The sequence below is a fragment of the Bufo bufo genome, chromosome 3 (assembly GCF_905171765.1).
Source record: "Bufo bufo chromosome 3, aBufBuf1.1, whole genome shotgun sequence".
Classification (NCBI taxonomy): Eukaryota; Metazoa; Chordata; class Amphibia; order Anura; family Bufonidae; genus Bufo; species Bufo bufo.
The window spans coordinates 404,203,863-404,224,242 of NC_053391.1; the positions used below are offsets into that span (position 1 = coordinate 404,203,863).

Consider the following 20,380-nt stretch of genomic DNA (forward strand, 5'->3'; position numbering starts at 1 on the left):
ACAGGATCCGTTGTGCGTCTCATTTTTTCTTCCTTCTGACAGATCTGAAGAAAGCTCAAATAAATGATGATGTCAGCAAGGCTGAAAGCCAAAATAGTGGACCAGTCATGGAGAAAACGGTCTCTTATATCAAAGTGTTGGTGTGCATCAGGAATTGGTGGTTGGAAATCCTGGCTGATCCAACCCTGATTCATCATGACAAAAGGTCAGTCTCTCCACATTTTGGGTGGACAGGCGAGTTCTCCTTGGGGTAACTATGGCCCCCGCTGCACTAAACACCTGCTCTGATGCCACACTACTAGCCGGCCAGGACAGATTTTCCAGGGCAAACTCTGCTAGTTGCGGCCACTACTCCCTGATAAAGCATTGAGAGAAACGCGCGTCGGGATGGGGGAGATACAGATTTTACTTGTAGGTATACCTATGTGACCATATGGGGATCTAGGAGGTGAGGATTATCTATCCATTCGTGGTGAGGCACTTGGCACTTTATGTGATGATCTTGTGAAACTTTATGTGGTGGATTTATACCCTATTCATGTATGACCGACCTATATTTTGGCACATATACTGTTTGTTATCTCCTGTGAGGGCATTTTACTGCCTTATGTGCGTCTGCACCACCAACACCTGTATTATATTAATTATGTATAAATAAAGGTATTTATTATTTTCTATCCGGAATGGCCTTTTTTGTGTACCCAGTAGTCCAGCGGATCTTCAATGTGGGGTGGCAGGGTGCTGTCCAAGTATGCCACCACCTGCTGGTTCAGGTCCTGCTCGAGGTCTAGCTGCTGCTGCTGGGAAGTAGTTTCTTCACTATGTGGGTGAATAAAGCTACTCATAAGCGACTCTAGACTCAGGTTGCTGCTGATGGAGCTGGTACTGCTTCTGCCACGCCACCCCTCCCCAACAGCCATGGCAGTGGAACATGAGCGCAGAGGGCCCCCCCATTCAGACCTGCGAGAGGATGGACGATGGGGCTGATAGGCAGCAGCCAACTGACTTAATAGGATGTCTCTGTAGTAGTTTAGTTTGTCCTCCCTCTTGGTGGGTGTAAAAAAGGCCCCCATTCTGGACCGGTAGCGAAGGTCCAACAAGGTGGAGAGCCAGAAGTCATCCCTCTGCCAAATGGTGACAATTCAACTGTCACTACGCATGCAAGTGAGCATGCAGCGGGCCATTTGTGCAAGTGACTCGGAGAGACTTCCTGTCTCCATCTCCAGTGCATACTGCCACGGTGTGTCCGGGTCCTCTGTCTCGCCTTCCTCATCGTCCTGTAGCTCCTCTGGCTGCTCCTGCTCCTCCTGTCCTGTCAGCTGAGTAGAAAAACCACCCATTTGGCTACACATTGCCTGTGCTCCAATGTACTCCTCCCCCTCCTCTTCCAGTTCAGCCCCTGCAGGGCTCATGTGGCCATGAGATCGAGACGCCACGTCTACTGTCCTTTGACCAGCCATTGTTACCACCATCTGTTCCACGACATGAAGCAGTGGAATGGCGACGTTCATCCCGTAGTCCTGGCGACTGACAAATAACGAGGCGTCCTCAAAGGTGCTGAGAAAATGGAAGGTGTCACGCATGAGCTGCCAGTGGCTGACATCGAAGTTATACAGGGGAGTATTCCTATCCGCTTGCATCAAGAAATCGTTGATGGCCTTTCTCTGTTCGTATGGTTGGTCCAACATATGGAAGGTGGAATTCCAACGGGTGGAAACGTTGCAGATCAGCCTATGTAGGGGGATGCCGTTCTGCCGCTGCAACTGAAGGAGGGTGTGCTTTGCGGTATACGAGTGGCTGAAGTGCATGCAAAATTTCCTGGACAGTTTTAGGATGTCTTACAGATGGGTGGAAGACTTCAGGAACCGATGGACAACCAGATTGAACACGTGTGCCATGCAGGGCGCATGGCTCAGCCTTCCTTGACGCAGCGCAGACACAATGTTCTTCCCGTTGTCGGTCACCATAGTTCTGATTTTGAGTTGTCGGGGAGAAAGCCAGGATTCAATTTCTTTATGATTCACACGGAGCAGTTGCTCCCCTGTGTGCCAGGTGCAGAACAGTGTGACACCGCCGAGCCCTGCACATGTGGTATGCTGGAGGGGCACTATGACTTGTCCCTGCAGTGGAGGTTGAGGACATGGTGGAGGATGAGGAGGCAGAGGCGGACATTGTCGGAGGACCAACGTCGTGACAATGTTTAGGAGGAAGCAGCGTGACCTGTCCAAGTTGCTGGTGTGGCTGTGCAGGAACCACATTCACCCAGTGGGCCGTAAAGGACATGTTTTGTCCCTGACTGTAGTTACAGCTCCACACGTCGGCGCTGCCGTGCACTTTGGCAGACACCGACAGGCTCAAGGACTGGCCCACCTTATGTTCTATATCTGTGTGCAGGGATGGTACTGCCTTTTTCGCAAAGAAATGACAGCTTAGGACTCTCCACCTCGGCTCGGCACAAGCCATCAGTTCTCCGACAGGTGCAGAGACCACTTGGAAAGGGAGGGACTGAAGCACCAGCAACTTAAACAGGAGCACGTTAAGCTTCTGCGCTGTTAGATGCGTACACACATACTGTTGTCTCTTGGCAATCACTTTGCTGATCGATTGCTGACGGAATGACTGACAAGGAGTAGGAGCAGGAGCATCTGGACCAGCAGTAGATGGGATTGACAGACAGCTGCCTTCGGCTCAGGTGGTGGAGCCTTGACTGGCTGAAACTGGGTGCGTGCCACTGGGTGATGTAGTGGTTGCTGTGGCAGGCTGGACCACCACATCGGAGCCACTGTTCTCCCAGGCCACTGTATGGCGATGCTGCATATGTTGACGCAGGGCCGTAGTGGTAAAATTGGCACCTTGGCCACTCTTCACCTTCTGCCCACAGATGCGACATATGGCCACGTTCACCTCCTCTGGCGCTTTGGAACAAAAATGCCACACTGCCGAGTAGGTGATTTTCCCCCCAAAATTCGCACTGACTCAACGGCCTCTGGGTCAGGAGCCTGACCACTCGCAGCACAAGCTAGCGGAAGAAGCGGCGGATGTCTCTTCCAAATCTTGGCTGGGCAGTAGCTGCTGACTGTCCTCTAGTAGCTATTCCTCGCTGAAAAGTGGAGCAGAGCCTACAGCATATACTACTTCTCGCAGTGAAGGAACAGAAAAAGACACAGGCAGGTTGAGGACAGGTGAGGGCACATGGCCTGCTCCCGGGTTATGCCAACTAAGAGTTGTGTCTGAAAAACCCACCGACTGTTGGCTGGAGGTGTCTGATGTCACTTGGGATGACGTGGATGACCGAGTTAGCCAATCAAGAACCGCAGGGTTGCTGGTCAAGACACGACCGTTAGATGACACCGGGAGCTCAGGCCTCTCGCTGCGACTACTGGTGCCACGACCCCTTACTCTGCTGCGACCTCTGCTTGCGCCAGAAATATTCATGCCTCTGACACTCCTCTGTGCATGACCTGGCACTTCTCTGCCTGACATACTTGTAGCTGAACTAAACAAATGAAACGGAAATTAAAACACCCCTAAAAGCAACGAATATATTTTTCTTTTTGTACTAAAATAGGCCACTAAATTATTTCTGCACAAATAACAGCAAATGTGAACTGCGTATATATTTTTCTCTTTTTCTACTGAAATATGGCAATAAACGCTTTTATCGCAAATAACAAAATGTGATCTGCGTTTATTTTTCTCGTATTGTAGTAAAATATGACAAGAAACGCTTTTAGCGCAAATAACACCAAATATGAACTAAGTCTATTTTTCTCTAGAAATATGGCAATAAACTCTTTTAGCGCAAATAACACCAAATGTGATCTGCGTCTATTTTTCTCGTATTGGAGTAAAATATGACAAGAAACGCTTTTAGTGCAAATAACAGCAAATATGAACTTAGTATATTTTCCTATTTTTCTCTAGAAATATGGTAATAAACACCAAATGTGAACTGTGTTTATTTTTCTCGTATTGTAGTGAAATATGACAAGAAACAAATTTAGCGAAAATAACACCAAATGTGAACTGCTTCTATTTTTCTCATATTGGAGTGAAATATGACAACAAACACTTTAGCGCAAATAACACCAAATGTGAACTGCGCCTATTTTTCTCGTATTGTAGTGAAATATGACAAGAAACGCTTTAGCGCAAATAACACCAAATGTAAAATGCGTCTATTTTCTCATATTGTAGTGAAATATTACAAGAAATGCTTTTAGTGCTGTGGGGATTCACTCTGGTAGACAGGACAAGCGGACGCAGTATAGAGGCAAAGACCAATTTGTAACTCAAAAAAACTTTAGTGTTTTATTCACACTTATGGCAACAAAACAGTACAACAGTCCATTTGCAGTTTTGGTGTTCGTTCACACCTTGACAGTTCATACAGTTCATACAGCACAGCAACACAGACATCTGTTATCCTAGGTGTTAGTTTACACCCAATCGGCATTGCTCAGGACAAATCATACCTCCCAAACTCAGGCCCCCAGCCTAGCACATGGCTCAGATCCCAATCCAGCAAAAGCCAGAGCTCCTCTGTCAGAGAGAGAGGTAATCACACCCAGCTGACACTGCCGGCTCGGTTTTTTGTAGGCCAGTCAAGACCCGGCCTGGAACGTGGGGAGTAGTCACCCAACCAGTACTTTGACAACTCCCATTAAGAGCTGTCCCGGATCAGCTATACTAAATAGCTAGGTGTCAAACAGCAACTGCTGCTGACACATGAAAACTGTCTCTTACTCCACACATACCTTCCGTCAACGACGGACCCTTGCGGTTTCCTACAGTGTAAATAACAGCAAATATGAACTTAGCATATTTTTCTCATTTTTCTCAAAAAATATGGCAATAAGTGCTTATAGCGCAAATAACACCAAATGTGAACAACGTCTATTTTTCTCGTATTGGAGTGAAATATGACAAGAAATGCTTTTAGCGCAAATAACAGCAAATATGAACTAAGTCTATTTTTCTCTTTTTCTCTAGAAATATGGCAATAAACGCTTTTAACGCAAATAACACCAAATGTGAACTGTCTATTTTTCTCATATTGTAGTGAAATATGACAAGAAACGCTTTTAGTGCAAATAACAGCAAATATGAACTCTAGTTTTCTCTTTTTCTCTCGAAATATGGCAATAAACGCTTTTAGCACAAATAACAAAAGTGACTGCGTAAATATTTCTCGTATTGTAGTGAAATAGGCCACTAAATGATATCAGCGCAGTTAACAGCAAAAGTGAACTGCGTATATATTTATCTTTTTCCACAGATAAAAGCCACTAAAGACTTTTCAACATAGCACTTGCACCCCAATAACTAATTGCTGGAATGGCAGAGCTGTATTATGAGACTATGTGGATCCCCAAGTAATGTTTTCCTGCCCTTGTAAATTGCTTTTTTTTTCACAATGAGGATTTTCCTATAACTCTCCTTAGCATCTGCACATGTCTCTCTCTGCCTGTAAAATGATTCCTCTCACTATCTTTCCCTGCACTAGTAAATCACTTCTTTCCTTTTTTTTTAACAATTTGTTTTTCTTTCACTCTCCCTAGCGCCTGCATACACGTCTGTCTCTGAACAAAGTACGATAGTGAATGGCAGACTCTAAGATGGTGGCCGTATTAGTAATAAAAGTGAAGTTTTAAATAGCATGAACTAGAAGCAAATGTGGAAACTGGCGACTAGTGGTCTAAGACCAATTGTAAATAATAATATGCTGTGGGTCAATAGAGAGAATATACAGTATAATTTATGGTAAGGTGCATGCCTCACCATAATTTAGACACCTCCTCCTGCAGTCCACCCGCCTAAACAGCTCAGAGCTGTCATGTGTCTCTGGCTTCATTTGCCCCAGAAAACTGGTGTAAATAGATAAAATTATTGGGGTGCCTGGGCAGGCCCCCTTCCCACCCTTGCCATGCCCCTTTAGGGAAAGTGGCGAGAGTGGTGTAAAATCCGAGAGATGCACCGCTTTTTTAAAAAGTCGCAGTGAAAACACATAGGGGGAGATTCATCAAAATAGTGTAAAGTAGAACTGGCTTAGTGCCTATAGCAACCAATCAGATTCCACCTTTCATTACCAGTTTGATAAATCTCCCCCATAGTTTTTTACTTTTTAACACTACTTTTCAGGCGCAAGAGAGATGATAAATGATAAATCATTCACTGTTTGTATACAGTCTAACGTAATGGATCAGTTCAGAAAAAATACAATTGCCTCCTTCTCTATCAGAAGCATTAACATAGTAAAAACCTTTACCTTGATACTATTAAGAAGTTATCATGACATTCTACAGGTACGAATACACACAGGTAATGTAACATACTTTCTGTCAGCAACTCCCTCTGAAGTCTTTGACAAAAGGGACTCTTCTCTTGGCATGTGGTCTATTAACCAGCTATAATACTGTGCAGGGTCCACATCAGCAGATGGAATAGGAATGCTTAGGCAGTTGATGACAAAATATTCTGTAAGGCAATGAAAACATATGAGAAACCCAGAATCCCATGATAATTATTGTACAAATATGTAATATTTGGCACCCATGGAGAATTCAATCAGAGTTTATATAGAGGCTCTAGAAATATTTAAGCCAATTATTTATTTTTTTAAGACTTAACTTATGTTGGCTGATACTGCTTGCAGCTCTACAACAGTGATGGTGCGGATAGAGTTTGTGATGTTTTCCTTGAGATCATCCAGGAGATGTGGATTGTTAGCGGACACTATCTGTTTTAAATTTTCCCACAGATAAAAATCGCATGTGAACAGGTCTGTGGAACATGGTGGCCATAACCCCTTGCTCACAGTTCGCTCCTCCGTGAATAGTTCATGAACCCATGCCAGTGAGTTCTGTAAGGTGCGACATGTTGCCCCTTGTTGGAAAAAGCAGGTCATTTAATCTTCTGCAGCATCACTGTTGGAGAGCTGTAAGCAGTATCAGCCAACATAATCAGACATGCCCAAAGAGACATAGATGTGACCAGGGACCACTTTCAGCATCTTTTGTGACTTCTGGGTAATTAAAAAAACAATCCACTTGCTTGTTCACCTTGTTATACTATCGCTGGAGACGGACTACTTTTTCATCGGACACTCTGTATGTATAAAACCCTTGTATTAAAACCTTTGCGAACCCCACAGAGAACACAGGTCACACTTTGCATGCATCAAAATTGTTGTATCTCACTCACAATGTGAACACTGTATTTGCCATTTATTCACACACAAATGGGGAAAAATGGGGGAAAAAAAGGATGGAAAAACTATAACTACACTATTTAGACATATGTTGTATTATCCTGACATGATTTTCCATAAGAGCAGGTCTAGAAAGTTACACAAGCATGGTTTTTCACCTTTTTAGGGACCTTTCTACTACTTCCTGTTGATAAAGGGGTTATCCAAAAACTATAATGCCCCCCTATATGCCCGGGTCCCTGACACAGATTGTACTTACTTCGCTCCCTGGCAGGGGCGGACTGAGAACTTAAAGTGGTCCTGGAGAAAATATTAAAAGTGGCCCCGTTTTGTGGTTGGGTCCAAATTGATGGAAGGCAGGGCCAGCAATACCATATTGTGGCACATTATACCACCCCAACAGAGCCAAATACCACAGTCCACCACAAAATACAGCCAGCAGCACAAAAAACTTCCACTGGCAGACCAGGAGGAGGGCCCGGACGGGCCTATGTAAAGTCTATGGCCAATCCGCCCCTGCTCCCTGGCATCCGGCGATGGGAGGGAAGGGGGGGCAGCCAATAGCAGGCCACAATGGGAACGAGCTTCCCTAGCATCATGGGGGACACTAGGGAGGCTAGTTACCGTTGTAGCATGCTATTAGCTGTTGTCTCCCGCCCCAACGCTGGATGTTTTGATCCACGTGACGGGAAGATGCAGCGGTGGCCATGCCGGTATCACAAGCGAGGTGGGTGCCGGATAGCAAGGTAAGTACAATCTGTGTGAGGGGCCCGGCATATGGGGGGCATTACAGGTCTTGGATAACCCCTTTAACTTACCCTCAGAAATTTTCCAAGAATTGCAATATACAAAGTTATAGGTATTGCAAGAATATTGGTTTATAGAGCTGTACAATGTACATGTCATTAAAAAGCTGGTGGGGGGGATCCCCTCTACTGCAATTTTGGTCCATGCTATTCAAAGGGTTTTTTGGTACCAATAAATAACTCGGTTTGTAAGTATAAAGTGTTGAACTCAATTGACGGATGTTTTTTTTTTTTCCAACATAGTAACTATGTAATTGTGAAAGAACATCCATGTTGTCAGAGAAAGAGAGCAGCATTGAATTTCGTCAAGTACTACAGCAGTATGAATCAAAGTCAGTACAGATTTCATTTGATGACTCTAAAGAAAAATAATGATAGTCTCTGCAAGGACAATTTGTTATTCCTTAAAGGAAAGATACAACTGAAGGATGAGTGGATAGCGATGTTTAATTCCAGGCAGCTTTCTATTTCACAAAACTGATTTCAAAATTGATTTCTCTGTACGTGTGCAGAAATGCTGACTGACAGAATCACACAGGACCAATAAATCTGCCATGTATTTTGTTAAGTACTTATTCATTTTGAAATATATCTATATTACCAGAATAACAATGGAATATTGCAAGGCAGGGTGCATAAATTGTGCTAATGATAACAAGACAAAACTTTGCACCGCTAAATCAATATTCCTTGTGGGACCTTAATGTAATATCAAGCAGTGTACCGCGGACTCCAAAAAAATAAGCAAAACAAATAAAATGGAATACTGTCATAAAAATCTGGTATTAAGGGAAAATCTAGTATACAAAATAAGTAAAGGCTTCCAGGATTTCTGACTAGAGCAATAATAACCGAACAAGGGCCAACAAGTAAGCATTTTTACTACCTATTGACTGTAGAGAGCCAGTTCTGTCTATAGACACATTCCTAAGTCAAATAATTTTTTTTGAGAAACAGGTTCGGACTTAAGCTGGGTTAACATCGCGTTTTTACCATCTGTTTAACGTATACAAAGAACGTATATGTTAATCGGATGCCTCAGACTGATGCCATACAGTGGCATCCATTCACCATAGTTCAATTGTAAAAAATTAAAAAAAGTATGCTTTTTTTCAGACACTGCAGGATACAAGAACGTGTTGTGCTGCGTTTTTGTATACTTTATTTTCCTAACGTATACGTCAAATGGAGGCATAAAACATGATGTGAACCCTGTGTTAAAAAACAAAATTTGACTAAGGGCTCATGCCCACGAACGTAAGGGCTCCGTGCCCGTGCTATGAACTGCAAATTGCGGTCCGCAATGCATGGGCACAGACTGTGTAGCAGCCGCATGCTGATAAATGAAAAAATAGTGCATGCGCTACTTTTTTGCTGTGCGGAGGCACGGCCAGAAACACCATGGAAGCACTCCGTAGTGCTTCCGTGGGGTTCCGATCCATCTCTCCGTTCCGCATCTCCTGGATTGCAGACCCATTGAAGTGAATGGGTCCGCGATCCGTGATGCGGGATGCACCCGGCCGGTGCCCGTGTATTGCGGACCAGCCGTAAGCGGGCCTCAATATGACCACGGGCAGCACACGTCGTGTGCATGAGCCCTTATAGGGAGTCACTTTCACAAAATGGTGCTAGTGAGATGGTTCTCTTTCCTTGGGAGATGTCTTTGTATATTGTTGTTCCATGAAACATTTGCAAATAAGTTTCCAAACCATGGAACACTTCCAGTGAGTCTCTGTACAGGGCTGGAACCTTTAAGGACAGCCAATACCCTACATAAGCTGAATCCAATGCACTGCACCCAGCCAGCCAGAATCCTACTGGCTACCCGAAACAGCTGTCTACAGATGGGTATCTGGCTTTGCAATTTTCCCTTTCTCAAATACCATGGCTTGGTAAAAAGACTGATTTTGACTGATAGGGAGCCACTTCCACAAGTTGGCGCTAACAAGATCTTTCTCTTACCTTGGGAGATCTTTTATTTTCCTCTTTGCATTTTTTCCCATGGAGCACTTCCAGTGAGTCTCTATACAAGGCTAGTCTTTTGATCCTCATTCTCTACCAGGTACACTGGGTACTGTGTTTCCATCACTATTAGAGTTGCTCTAAACCCTGTTTCCGATTCCCTGCAACCCAGCATTGCTCTCTCTCTATTGCCTAGCAGTATTTTCTCTGCACATTTTCTATACAGCTGTACACAATCAGTCAAACATTGGGTCTGATGGAAACAGTTTTCCATATAGAGGGAAATTACAGCAAACAATTATACTAAAAACACGTCATTTTTCCAAAATCACTCCATTTTCTGATTTCAAATAAATTGTGGCAAAAATGTAACATCACATTGCCATTGCACAGAAAACTCTTCTCTTGGATCCCATACCGTATTTTATTGATTAGCCTCATAGGCAGAGAAGCACTAACTATAACTATATGATACATGCTGCATCTGAATGACCATTCACTCTTCTCTGTCAAAGCACAGACTGGAATAACAGTAGGGTTAACAGTTATTAAGGACAGTAAGAGCATGAAAATCTCCAAGACTATGTACACAACCTCTGAAATAAAGTAATAGGCAAGTATGATGCAGTGGGGATGGGGCTCTAAACATGAAACTGCAAAATGTATTGAGAAAATAGGTTCAAATGACAGAATTCGAGTTGTAATGATGGGTATGCTTAAAAAATTTAAGTCTAAAAACTTAGGAGCCAAAGTACTTACATAGGACAGTGTACTGACTGACCTCTGCATTTACACTAGACTGTAGACTGACTGCAGAATTTACACTAGACTGGACTTACAGCAGCATTTATACTATACTGTAAAACAACTGACTGACTGACTGCAGCATTTACACTAGACTGTAGACTGACTGCAGAATTTACACTAGACTGGACTTACAGCAGCATTTATACTATACTGTAAAACAACTGACTGACTGACTGCAGCATTTACACTAGACTGGACTTACAGCAGCATTTATACTATACTGTAAAACAACTGACTGACTGACTGCAGCATTTACACTAGACTGGACTTACAGCAGCATTTATACTATACTGTAAAACAACTGACTGACTGACTGCAGCATTTACACTAGACTGGACTTACAGCAGCATTTATACTATACTGTAAAACAACTGACTGACTGCAGCATTTACACTAGACTGGACTTACAGCAGCATTTATACTATACTGTAAAACAACTGACTGACTGCAGCATTTACACTAGACTGGACTTACAGCAGCATTTATACTATACTGTAAAACAAGTGACTGACTGACTGCAGCATTTACACTAGACTAGACTTACAGCAGCATTTACATTACACTGTGAAACAACTGACTGACTGCAGCATTTACACTAGACTGTAGACTGACTGCAGAATTTACACTAGACTGGACTTACAGCAGCATTTATACTACACTGTGAAGCAACTGACTGACTGACTGCAGCATGTAAACTGACTGCAGAATTTATACTAGACTGGACTTTTGTATACTATATATAATATATATATATATACAGTATATATATATATAATATAGTATAGTATAATATAGTATAGTATAAATGTATACTAGACAGCATTTATACTACACTAGACTGTAGACTGACTGCAGAATTTACACTAGACTGGACTTACAGCAGCATTTACATTACACTGTGAAACAACTGACTGACTGCAGCATTTACACTAGACTGGACTTACAGCAGCATTTACATTACACTGTGAAACAACTGACTGACTGCAGCATTTACACTACACTATAGATTGACTAAGCAAACCATTTACAATAGACCGTGGACTGACTCCACCATTTACATCAAGCTACAGATGACCGCGATCATAATACTGATGGGGAAATTAACGTTACATGAAGATAAAGCCACTGAACTGTAACTCTGATATTTTATTGATTCTCATTAGTAAATTAAGCTAAGCTTCAATAAGAAGCAAGAAGATAAACTATAAGATATGCATTGATTTCATGAAAATGTATTTCAGAAATGTTCAGACGTGGAACTGTTTCAAAGAGAAATTACAGTTTTTAAAAGCTATATATAAAATACACCCATAATTACAGATGTCTATATTTTTGTCACATTTCAACGACAAAACAGAAATAAGTCTTGAGTTTTATACCAGAACAAATAGAGTTTACTTTATTTGCCTCTCAACCATACTGCATCTGGCAAGGCAATCACTGCTGTCCCTCAGTACCAAGAGGGCTTTCAGCAAGTCCCTGAAACCATCCCTGCAGCTGTCAGCTCCCTACTCTGCCTATGCTCTCCTCCACAGTCAAGCGTGATGCAGTGACATCAGTGCACCTGCTGAGCTTAGCAGGGGACAACAAAAGCTGGGGAATGATGTGCTCCACTCATCAGCGGGGCTAGGTGAGATTTCCTTTGTTTTAAATAAAACTACAGGGATCACTAGGGGGGCAACGCTATTGGGAGGGGAACTAAGGGGGCATCATGCTGTGTTGGGCCCACTAATAGGACTTTCTACAGTGTGGGGACACTAAGAGGGCATTCACAATTAGTGTTGGGAGCAAATATTTGAATCGCAAATTTTAATCGCAAATATCGCCACTTTGAGAATTCGCTAAGATACAGTGCTGTATATTCGTATTCGCGAATATTCCAAAAAAAAAAGTTTCATCAGTAACCTCCCTTCTTGCTTGTGGGCCAATGAGAAGGCTGTAATGTCTTTGTCTGAGCTTAGCAACATGAGCTTAGCAACATCTTTAGCAACCAATAGGAAAGTTGCCTACCCCTTACTATATAAGAACCTCCCCAGCAGCCATTTTCTGTAGTTTTATGGAGTTCTGAGAGAGACAGCCTAATTACATTAGATAGTTAGTTAGCTTATATATATAATACAGACAGTTAGTGGAGATAGTCAGTGTAGGTCAGATCATGATATAGTGTAGCTGATAGGTTCTGCTGTCCATACAGACATGCTACAGACATAGTGCTGTGATGTCACAAGTTCACAACAATACTTAGTGCACCAATCAGTAATATGTAGTCAGACCTGCTAAAATGTGAAGTTGCACGTATATCGCAAAAATATTCGCATCATTAATTGCCGATTTGCACAATCTCGAATATATTGGAGCACTCTATCTGCATATAAAGCTCCAGTCTCAGGAAACTTCTAGCAGCTTGAAAAATGTAGCAACAGTGACCCATGCCTGTATTGCATAGGCAATACGCACATATTACATCACCGATTTTCGCAATTAAGAAAATATATGATGAATATTAGCCCAAATATTCACGAAATATCGCAAATTCAAATATTGCCCCTGCCACTCATCACTATTCACAATAGGAAGAGGAGCTAAGGGGGCATAACTATATGAGGGGGACTGAGGTGGCATAACTATTGTGTTTGAGCAAAAGGGGGCATTCTTAGGCCTCCTGCACACAAATGTGTGCTGCCCGTTGCCGTATTGCGGACCGCATTTGCGGATCTGCAATACACGGGCGCCGTTCCGTGGGCATTCCGCATCACGGATGCGGACCCATTCACTTCAATGGGTCCGCAATTCCGGAGATGCGGAATAGTGCGGAACAGAGGCACGGAACAGAAACCCACGGAAGCACTACGGAGTTCGTCCCGTACTTCTGTTCCGCAAAAAGATAGAACATGTCCTATCTTTTTGGGGAACGGGCGGATCGCGACCCATTAAAGTGAATGGGTCCGCGATCCGCTGCAGATGCCCCACGGACGGTGTTCGTGCATTGCGGGCCGCAGCATGGCAACAGGGCGCACACATTCGTGTGCAGGAGGCCTTAATGTGAGGAGACAATATGGAGGCATAACGACTGTGTTAGGGCTCATATGGGACACCTGCATGGGTCCTAAATATGCTTGTGGTGCATGAGTCACAAATCAACAAAAGAGAAAAGGAGCGTGTTTAATTTTCTGGAAATATAGTTTACCTTGTTTCTCTAGGATGCATGATAGGATTTTATACACAACAGCTTGAATATAAGCCGCGTCGTCCGTCGTCAGAGCAAGACAAGCATATACCAAGTTTACTTCTTCCATCACTGCTTCAATAAAGTTCTTATCACAGTGTTTCATTTTGTCATAGGTAGACAAGATTGTATTCAGGGCCTAATTGTACAAGTAAACATTTTCATAAATCTTTTCTGTCAAAAGAAATCCTATTATAATAGCAAGAAACCATCACAGTAGTGCACTAGAACTACTCTAAATGTAAATTATGTATCTCAGTGTCTAACAGGCTAGAAATGTACATCATACAATGAACAGTGAATATAATTTAAAGGTGGTTTTCTGCCTCATTCAGCTTAGCACCTTACATTTTCAGCTCCAGAGGATTTTTCGTTTTTGCGTTTTCACTTTTCACTCCCTGATTTTTGGGGGGGACATAACTTTTTTAATTTTCCATTTACATAGCCGTATAAAGGCTTGTTTTTTTGCGGGACATTTTGCACTTTCTAATTCAACCATTTATTTTGCACATGATAAAGTGGAGAGCTGTAAAAAAAATTCTAAATGGGGTGAAATTGCAAAAAATACAATTCCGCAACAATTTTATGGGTTTTGTTTTCTCTATATTGTAAAACTAACCAGTCAATTTTTCTCTAAGGCTACTTTCACACTTGCGGCAGAGTGATCTGACAAGCAGTTCCGGAACTGCCTGCTGGATTCAGCAAAATGTATGCCAACCAATGGCATTTGGAAGACTGATCAGGATCCTGATCAGTCAGAAAAATGCATTGAAATGCCGGATCCGTCTTTCCGGATCCAGCATTTATTTTTTTCACCTTTTTCGGTCTGCCAATCCGGCATTCCGGTATTTTGAATGCCGGATCCTGCACTAATACATTCCTATGGAAAAAAATGCCGGATCCGGCATTCAGGCAAGTCTTATGTTTTTTTGGCTGGAGATAAAACCAGAGCATGCTGCGGTTTTATCTTTGGCCTGATCACTAAAAAATGACTGAACTGAAGACATCCTGATGCATCCTGAACGGATTGCTCTCTATTCAGAATGCATGGGGATATGCCTGATCAGTTCTTTTCCGGCACTGAGCCCTTTTGACGGAACTCAGTGCCAGAAAAGAAAAACGCTAGTGTGAAAGTACCCTAAATCAGTACAATTATGGTAATACCACATATGTATAGTTTTTCTTGCGTTTTAATACTGAAAAAATAAAAACCTTGAAAAAATTTAGTTTTTTTGCTTGCCATATTCTCACACCTATAACTTTTTTTGTAGTTATGTGTATAGAGCGGTGTGAGGGTTAAATTTTTACAGGGCAATCCGTACTATTCATTGATACCATTTTAGGGTGCGTATGATCTTTTGATCACTTTTTATTCTTTGCGGGAGGTGAAGCAACCCATAAAACGGCAAATTGGCCATTTTGACTTTTTTTCTGTGTTGCCATTTTCCGTATGGGATAAATATTTGCATATTTTAAGAGTACTGGTGTTTTTGCACGTGGTGATGCCAATGATGTATATTTTCTAGTGTTTATATATTTTTATTTTGGGGAAAGGGGGGTGATTAGAATTTTTATATTTTTTCCACTTATTTATAGTTCTTTCATAGACTCTGCATTATACGGCCGCAGGCAGGGGCTCCATAGGAACTAATGTGCAGAAGCTTCTTGTCACACAGGAGGACAGGGGCTGTCAGACACACACTCTGCCCCCCCCCCCCCCCCCCCTCCCGATCCTTGCTGGGGTGAGTTTTAGCGAATCCAGATGTCGTGGTCACATTTGGCCACGACATCTGAAGGGTTTAAAGTCTGTAACCGGCAATACTGCTGGTTGCAGACATTAACTGCGGGTGTCTACTGTATGGAACAGCAGGCCCCGGGTTGCAATGGCGCCTGCTCTACTCTGGAGCGGACGGCATCTTTACAGACTTCTTTACTAGTACATTACATGTCGGGAAGGGGTTAAAGTAGAGATGTCAGTTGGACACTAGAATATGTATTCTGAATGAATAGTCTTGATTATTCCTTTACTATTGAAGACACCCCGCACCCCCGTTGATCATCTGTTTCAGCGTAACTCCAGCACCAAAAGTCAGCACCGGAACTATACAGCTCCATCCATTATGTAGTGGATGGATCTGGTTATGGTAGTGCTGCTCCCTTTGAAATGAATGAGATCTGTGCTATAGTTACAAGTTCTATCCACTGCACAATGGATGGAGCTATGTAGTTCCCATGCAGACTTTTGGCACTGGAGCTACTCCTGAACTGCTGACTGGCAGAGATGGCCTATCCTGAGGATAAGCCAACAATACCAAATGATTGGACAACCGCTAAGTTTTTGGGGAATTTTTTTCTGGAATGAACTAAAATGATCTGTTGGGAAAATCAAAATTGAGATATAGCTAGGAAAGTCACGTAGGAAATTAAATTGAGGTAATCAGAGCTACCATGAAAAAAGACTAATTATAAAATACCTTTAATGTATCACATAAATGGGTAAGGGAGCAAAAGTGCCCATATTAAAATAGCTGTATAGATTTTTCTAAAATTATGTAAAATTTGTTACATAATATTTTCTAACTTGGTATGCGCTCTTTTAACAGCAATTCTGTACACTATCCAATTTGTGTAATAACAAAGGGTACTTACATAATATAAGGTCTACAAAGGCTTGACCTGGGATAAAGTTAACTTATTTAAAAGGGTAGAATAGTTGCTGGACTACTACAACCCACTAAATATTTCATTACATAATTTTGATTCAGTATGATCCCTTTAATTAAATTTTAACTAAAGAAAAAAGGAATGGTAATAGAATAATATGAGCTGAATAACAGCAATATGGTATGATAAAAGCCTGAGATTACCTGATGTAGTTGCATAGGACTTGTTTCTAGTAAGTGGTTCAAACCAGTTTTGGGATATGTTCTTTGCGTTTGGAGAAATCCATGCAGTACGCAAACTGCATAGAAAAGTCTTTGTATTGTGAAGGGACTCATCTTCACTTTAATACATGTCTCTGCCTGTATCTGATCCAGGGCTGATAGAATGGCTAAGGAAATAGAACATATTTCAAGAAAATGCTGATTTATTTTAGCTTGAAACTCTACTACTACATAAAGGTATTATTCTAAAATTGATTCTGTAATGGCTTGCTGAATGTGAAGTAACAGAAATCCTGCAACTAGCTCTTAGAATAGTCCCAGTAGAACAGTCCCAATGTAGTTGGCAGCTGACCCAAGGATGTAGACAAAGTTTGTACTTATGTGTAAAACAAGTCACAGGTCAGGCCAGGCAGCTGTGGACCAATACAGTAAACAGGCAGAAGTCTGGACAGGCAGCAGAGGGTGAAAGTATAAACAGAAACAGAAATGCACACCTTTACTAGGACTAACATGCTAGAATAGCTAAGGCTAAGGGATATTGATCATGAGGAAGGTGCCTTTTATACACATAGGTGGCCAGCCATAGGCCATAACAAATAAGGGAACATTTGTGCTGGCCCTTATGGAGCCAGTAGGAGCATTCGCTCCCTAAGGATAGAGGAAGAAGGTTTGGCAGCCGGAGCAGGCTGTGGTTCACAGGAAGAGCACATGGTATGCTGGCGCCCTGGTCCGTTACCAGCAGCAAAAGAATGAGAAGTGGTCCAGGCTGTCAGGTAGAAGATGAACTGGCCTAGTAATTAATGTGGCACCTCTGCCTACATGGAGGAGTGGTGCAGTAGCAGGCATGGACCGCCAGCATAACAACATTTGTGTAATACAGACTGTGGAGTTTCTCTTGTCGGTCTTCTAGAGGAAGGTCCTGAGAAGAGGATCTATTCTAGATCTAGTGTCTATTTCTAAAGTGGCCATTACAGTGTGCAAACACAGTTGATACTATAGCTCACTGTTCACACTATGTGCCAAAACAGTCTTTAATTTGTACACACATTTGGGATAAAACATAAGATGGCAATTTCAATTTGCACTTAGGCTGTAATTTTTTAATTTCCTGGTTATTTGATTGGTAAAACAATCACTCTAAAAACATACAAATGATTTTGTCATCTGACACAGCTAATCATGATATCAAGATACTGTATTATGCTTTAGAGATGGGTAAGAAAAATGACTTGTAAAAGCATGAAACAGCTTTTCTGTTCCTTTGAAGGATAATTATGTATTTTAAAGGGGTCTTCCGGAAGTTCAATATTGATGATGACCTTTTCTCAGGATAGTCATCACAATCTGATCGGTGGGGTCAGACTCCCGAAAATGCCATTGATCAGCTGTTTGAAGAGGTTGTGGCACTCCGGTGAGCACAGCAGCCTCTTCGGAGGCCAGTGGCATCATGTTCATCAGTCACATGGCCTAGGTGCAACTCAGTCCCATTCAAGTGAATGAGCCTAAGCTGCAATACCAAGCACAGCTAGTATACATTGTTTAGCAAGGTGTTTGGAAAGCTGTGAGGTGGCGGAGATTGTCCCCCACAAATCAAATATTGATGACCTACCTTGAGGATAGGTCACCAATATCAAATTCCTGGAAAACCCCTTTAAACTGACTCTTAAAGTGAATGTCCATCCTTAACACCTACCCAACACCCCCTCAGAAGCTGAGCAGGCGTCATGGTCAGAGGGTGACAGCTGTGTTACACAGAAGACAACACCAGCAGTGTCCATGATTAGAGGTGACTCTGTTCAACTGCAACCACTGCATATGAGGGGTCATTTACCGGAAGCAATAATAACACAAGATGCAGGAAGCTTCTGAGCTCGCTCTAGGTTTGCTGGCAGGCACACAGAATTTTAAGTTTCAAATCTAGGTGTGTGCAGGGGAATTGGCGCTTTGTAAGTGGAGTTCCAGCCAGCATAAACATATATGAAGAATATAATTAACACATCATTTTGTACTGCATTTAAAAACTGGATGTTCACAAGTTCACTTGGAATCCAACTGGAATCAGGAAGCAGTATTGTAGAAGGTAATAGCAGCACAGTTGGCAGCCTGGTCAAAAACGGTTCATTTGGTAAGGAGCTTGGATGCAATAAATGAAAAACAAATTCTCATCACTTTGAGTCCAATGCAAGATAAACTAAAAGTTTATCTTGCCTTATATTAAAATTAAACTCTTTACCTGAATATAGTACTCGTGGCAGGGAATCAGTAAATATCACATCACTCATTAATGGTTTTCTGTTCATCTGGTTCAACAGTAGGAAATGCCAGGACACCTGGAATTAAGATAAATCTTATTACTTTGGTGTTAATCATCAACAATACAAATAAGCTATTTATCACTTACTACTAGTGTTGAGCGAATTGAAGTCCATGAATTGTAATTCAATCTGAATTTCAGGGAAAATTCGATTCAATAGGAAGCCGAATTTCCTCGTGCTTCGCGGTAACGAATCAATTTTCCCTGAATGGCGGTAAAAAAATAAAAATAAAAAATACATACTGACCTCATCCATTTGAGCACGAAGAGCCGGCCGCTGCCATCTTGATTGAAGATCCCGTGCGAAATCCCGTGCGCTGTGATGTATGATGTCACTACGCCAGCTGACGCTGGATCTACAATCAAGATGGCGGTGGCCGGCTCTTTGCGATTAAATGGATGAGGGTAAGCATGATTTTATTTATTTTAAAATGTAATATAGATGTCAGATGCCGCAATCAGCTATGAACGCGGCATCTGAGAGTTACAATGGCCGGGAGCGGCGCAATCGTTGTTCCCTCTCATTGCACCCACTACTTACAAAGAAATTTTTTTGTAAAATGTGGTGAAGCAGCCAAATTGAATTTTCCAATACTTCACTTATTACTACTGACTACTACAAATAGGTAAGGTCCGGTTTCAACTTACAAACTCAGGTGGACGCAAGCCATTCAGCTGAATCATCGCTTTGAAAAATCATCTGGTGCTAAGAGCCTAAATTCTATAGCTTACTGTAAATGCATGAGACAGATTTTATGAAATACTGTAGAACAGTATTTCTCTGGCATACAAATGTCAAAGTTTGGGATGTATTGAAAAACAGGACTATCTATGGCATTAGTAATGCTTCATTTCACAGATCACATTTTGATTTCCCTCCCCCCAGCTTAATGTAATGAATATGAATATATATATTTTTTTAATAAAGAGAACTGTCGGCTATAACAGAATAATTTCATTTCTCACTTTCACTCCCACAACTTCACTCATTTCATCATATCTGGCATAATTATACAGATAAGAAAAAGTTTTAAGGCAAAGTGCGTAATATATAATTATATCTATTCATATACCTGATGTTTTGTTATGAAAATGTAGTTAATGAATAGTTTGAATTCTAGAAAATACATGACGGGGGTATTGGTTATATGCCGCTCGCCCCTTCCCCTA

At 42.0% G+C, this 20,380-nt stretch overlaps 1 protein-coding gene across 1 annotated transcript in view; it reads right to left on the reverse strand.

Annotated features, from left to right (window-relative positions):
- LOC120993823 (dynein beta chain, flagellar outer arm-like) overlaps positions 1–20,380 on the reverse strand; it is a 585,582-nt gene that overhangs the window by 112,215 nt on the left and 452,987 nt on the right. Inside the window, exons 86-89 of the mRNA XM_040422290.1 lie at positions 19,130–19,226; positions 16,879–17,063; positions 13,973–14,150; positions 6,336–6,477 (exon numbers count right to left, since the gene is read on the reverse strand). Of these exons, the coding sequence (XP_040278224.1) occupies positions 6,336–6,477; positions 13,973–14,150; positions 16,879–17,063; positions 19,130–19,226 (602 nt within the window). The remainder of the gene's footprint in view (positions 1–6,335; positions 6,478–13,972; positions 14,151–16,878; positions 17,064–19,129; positions 19,227–20,380) is intronic.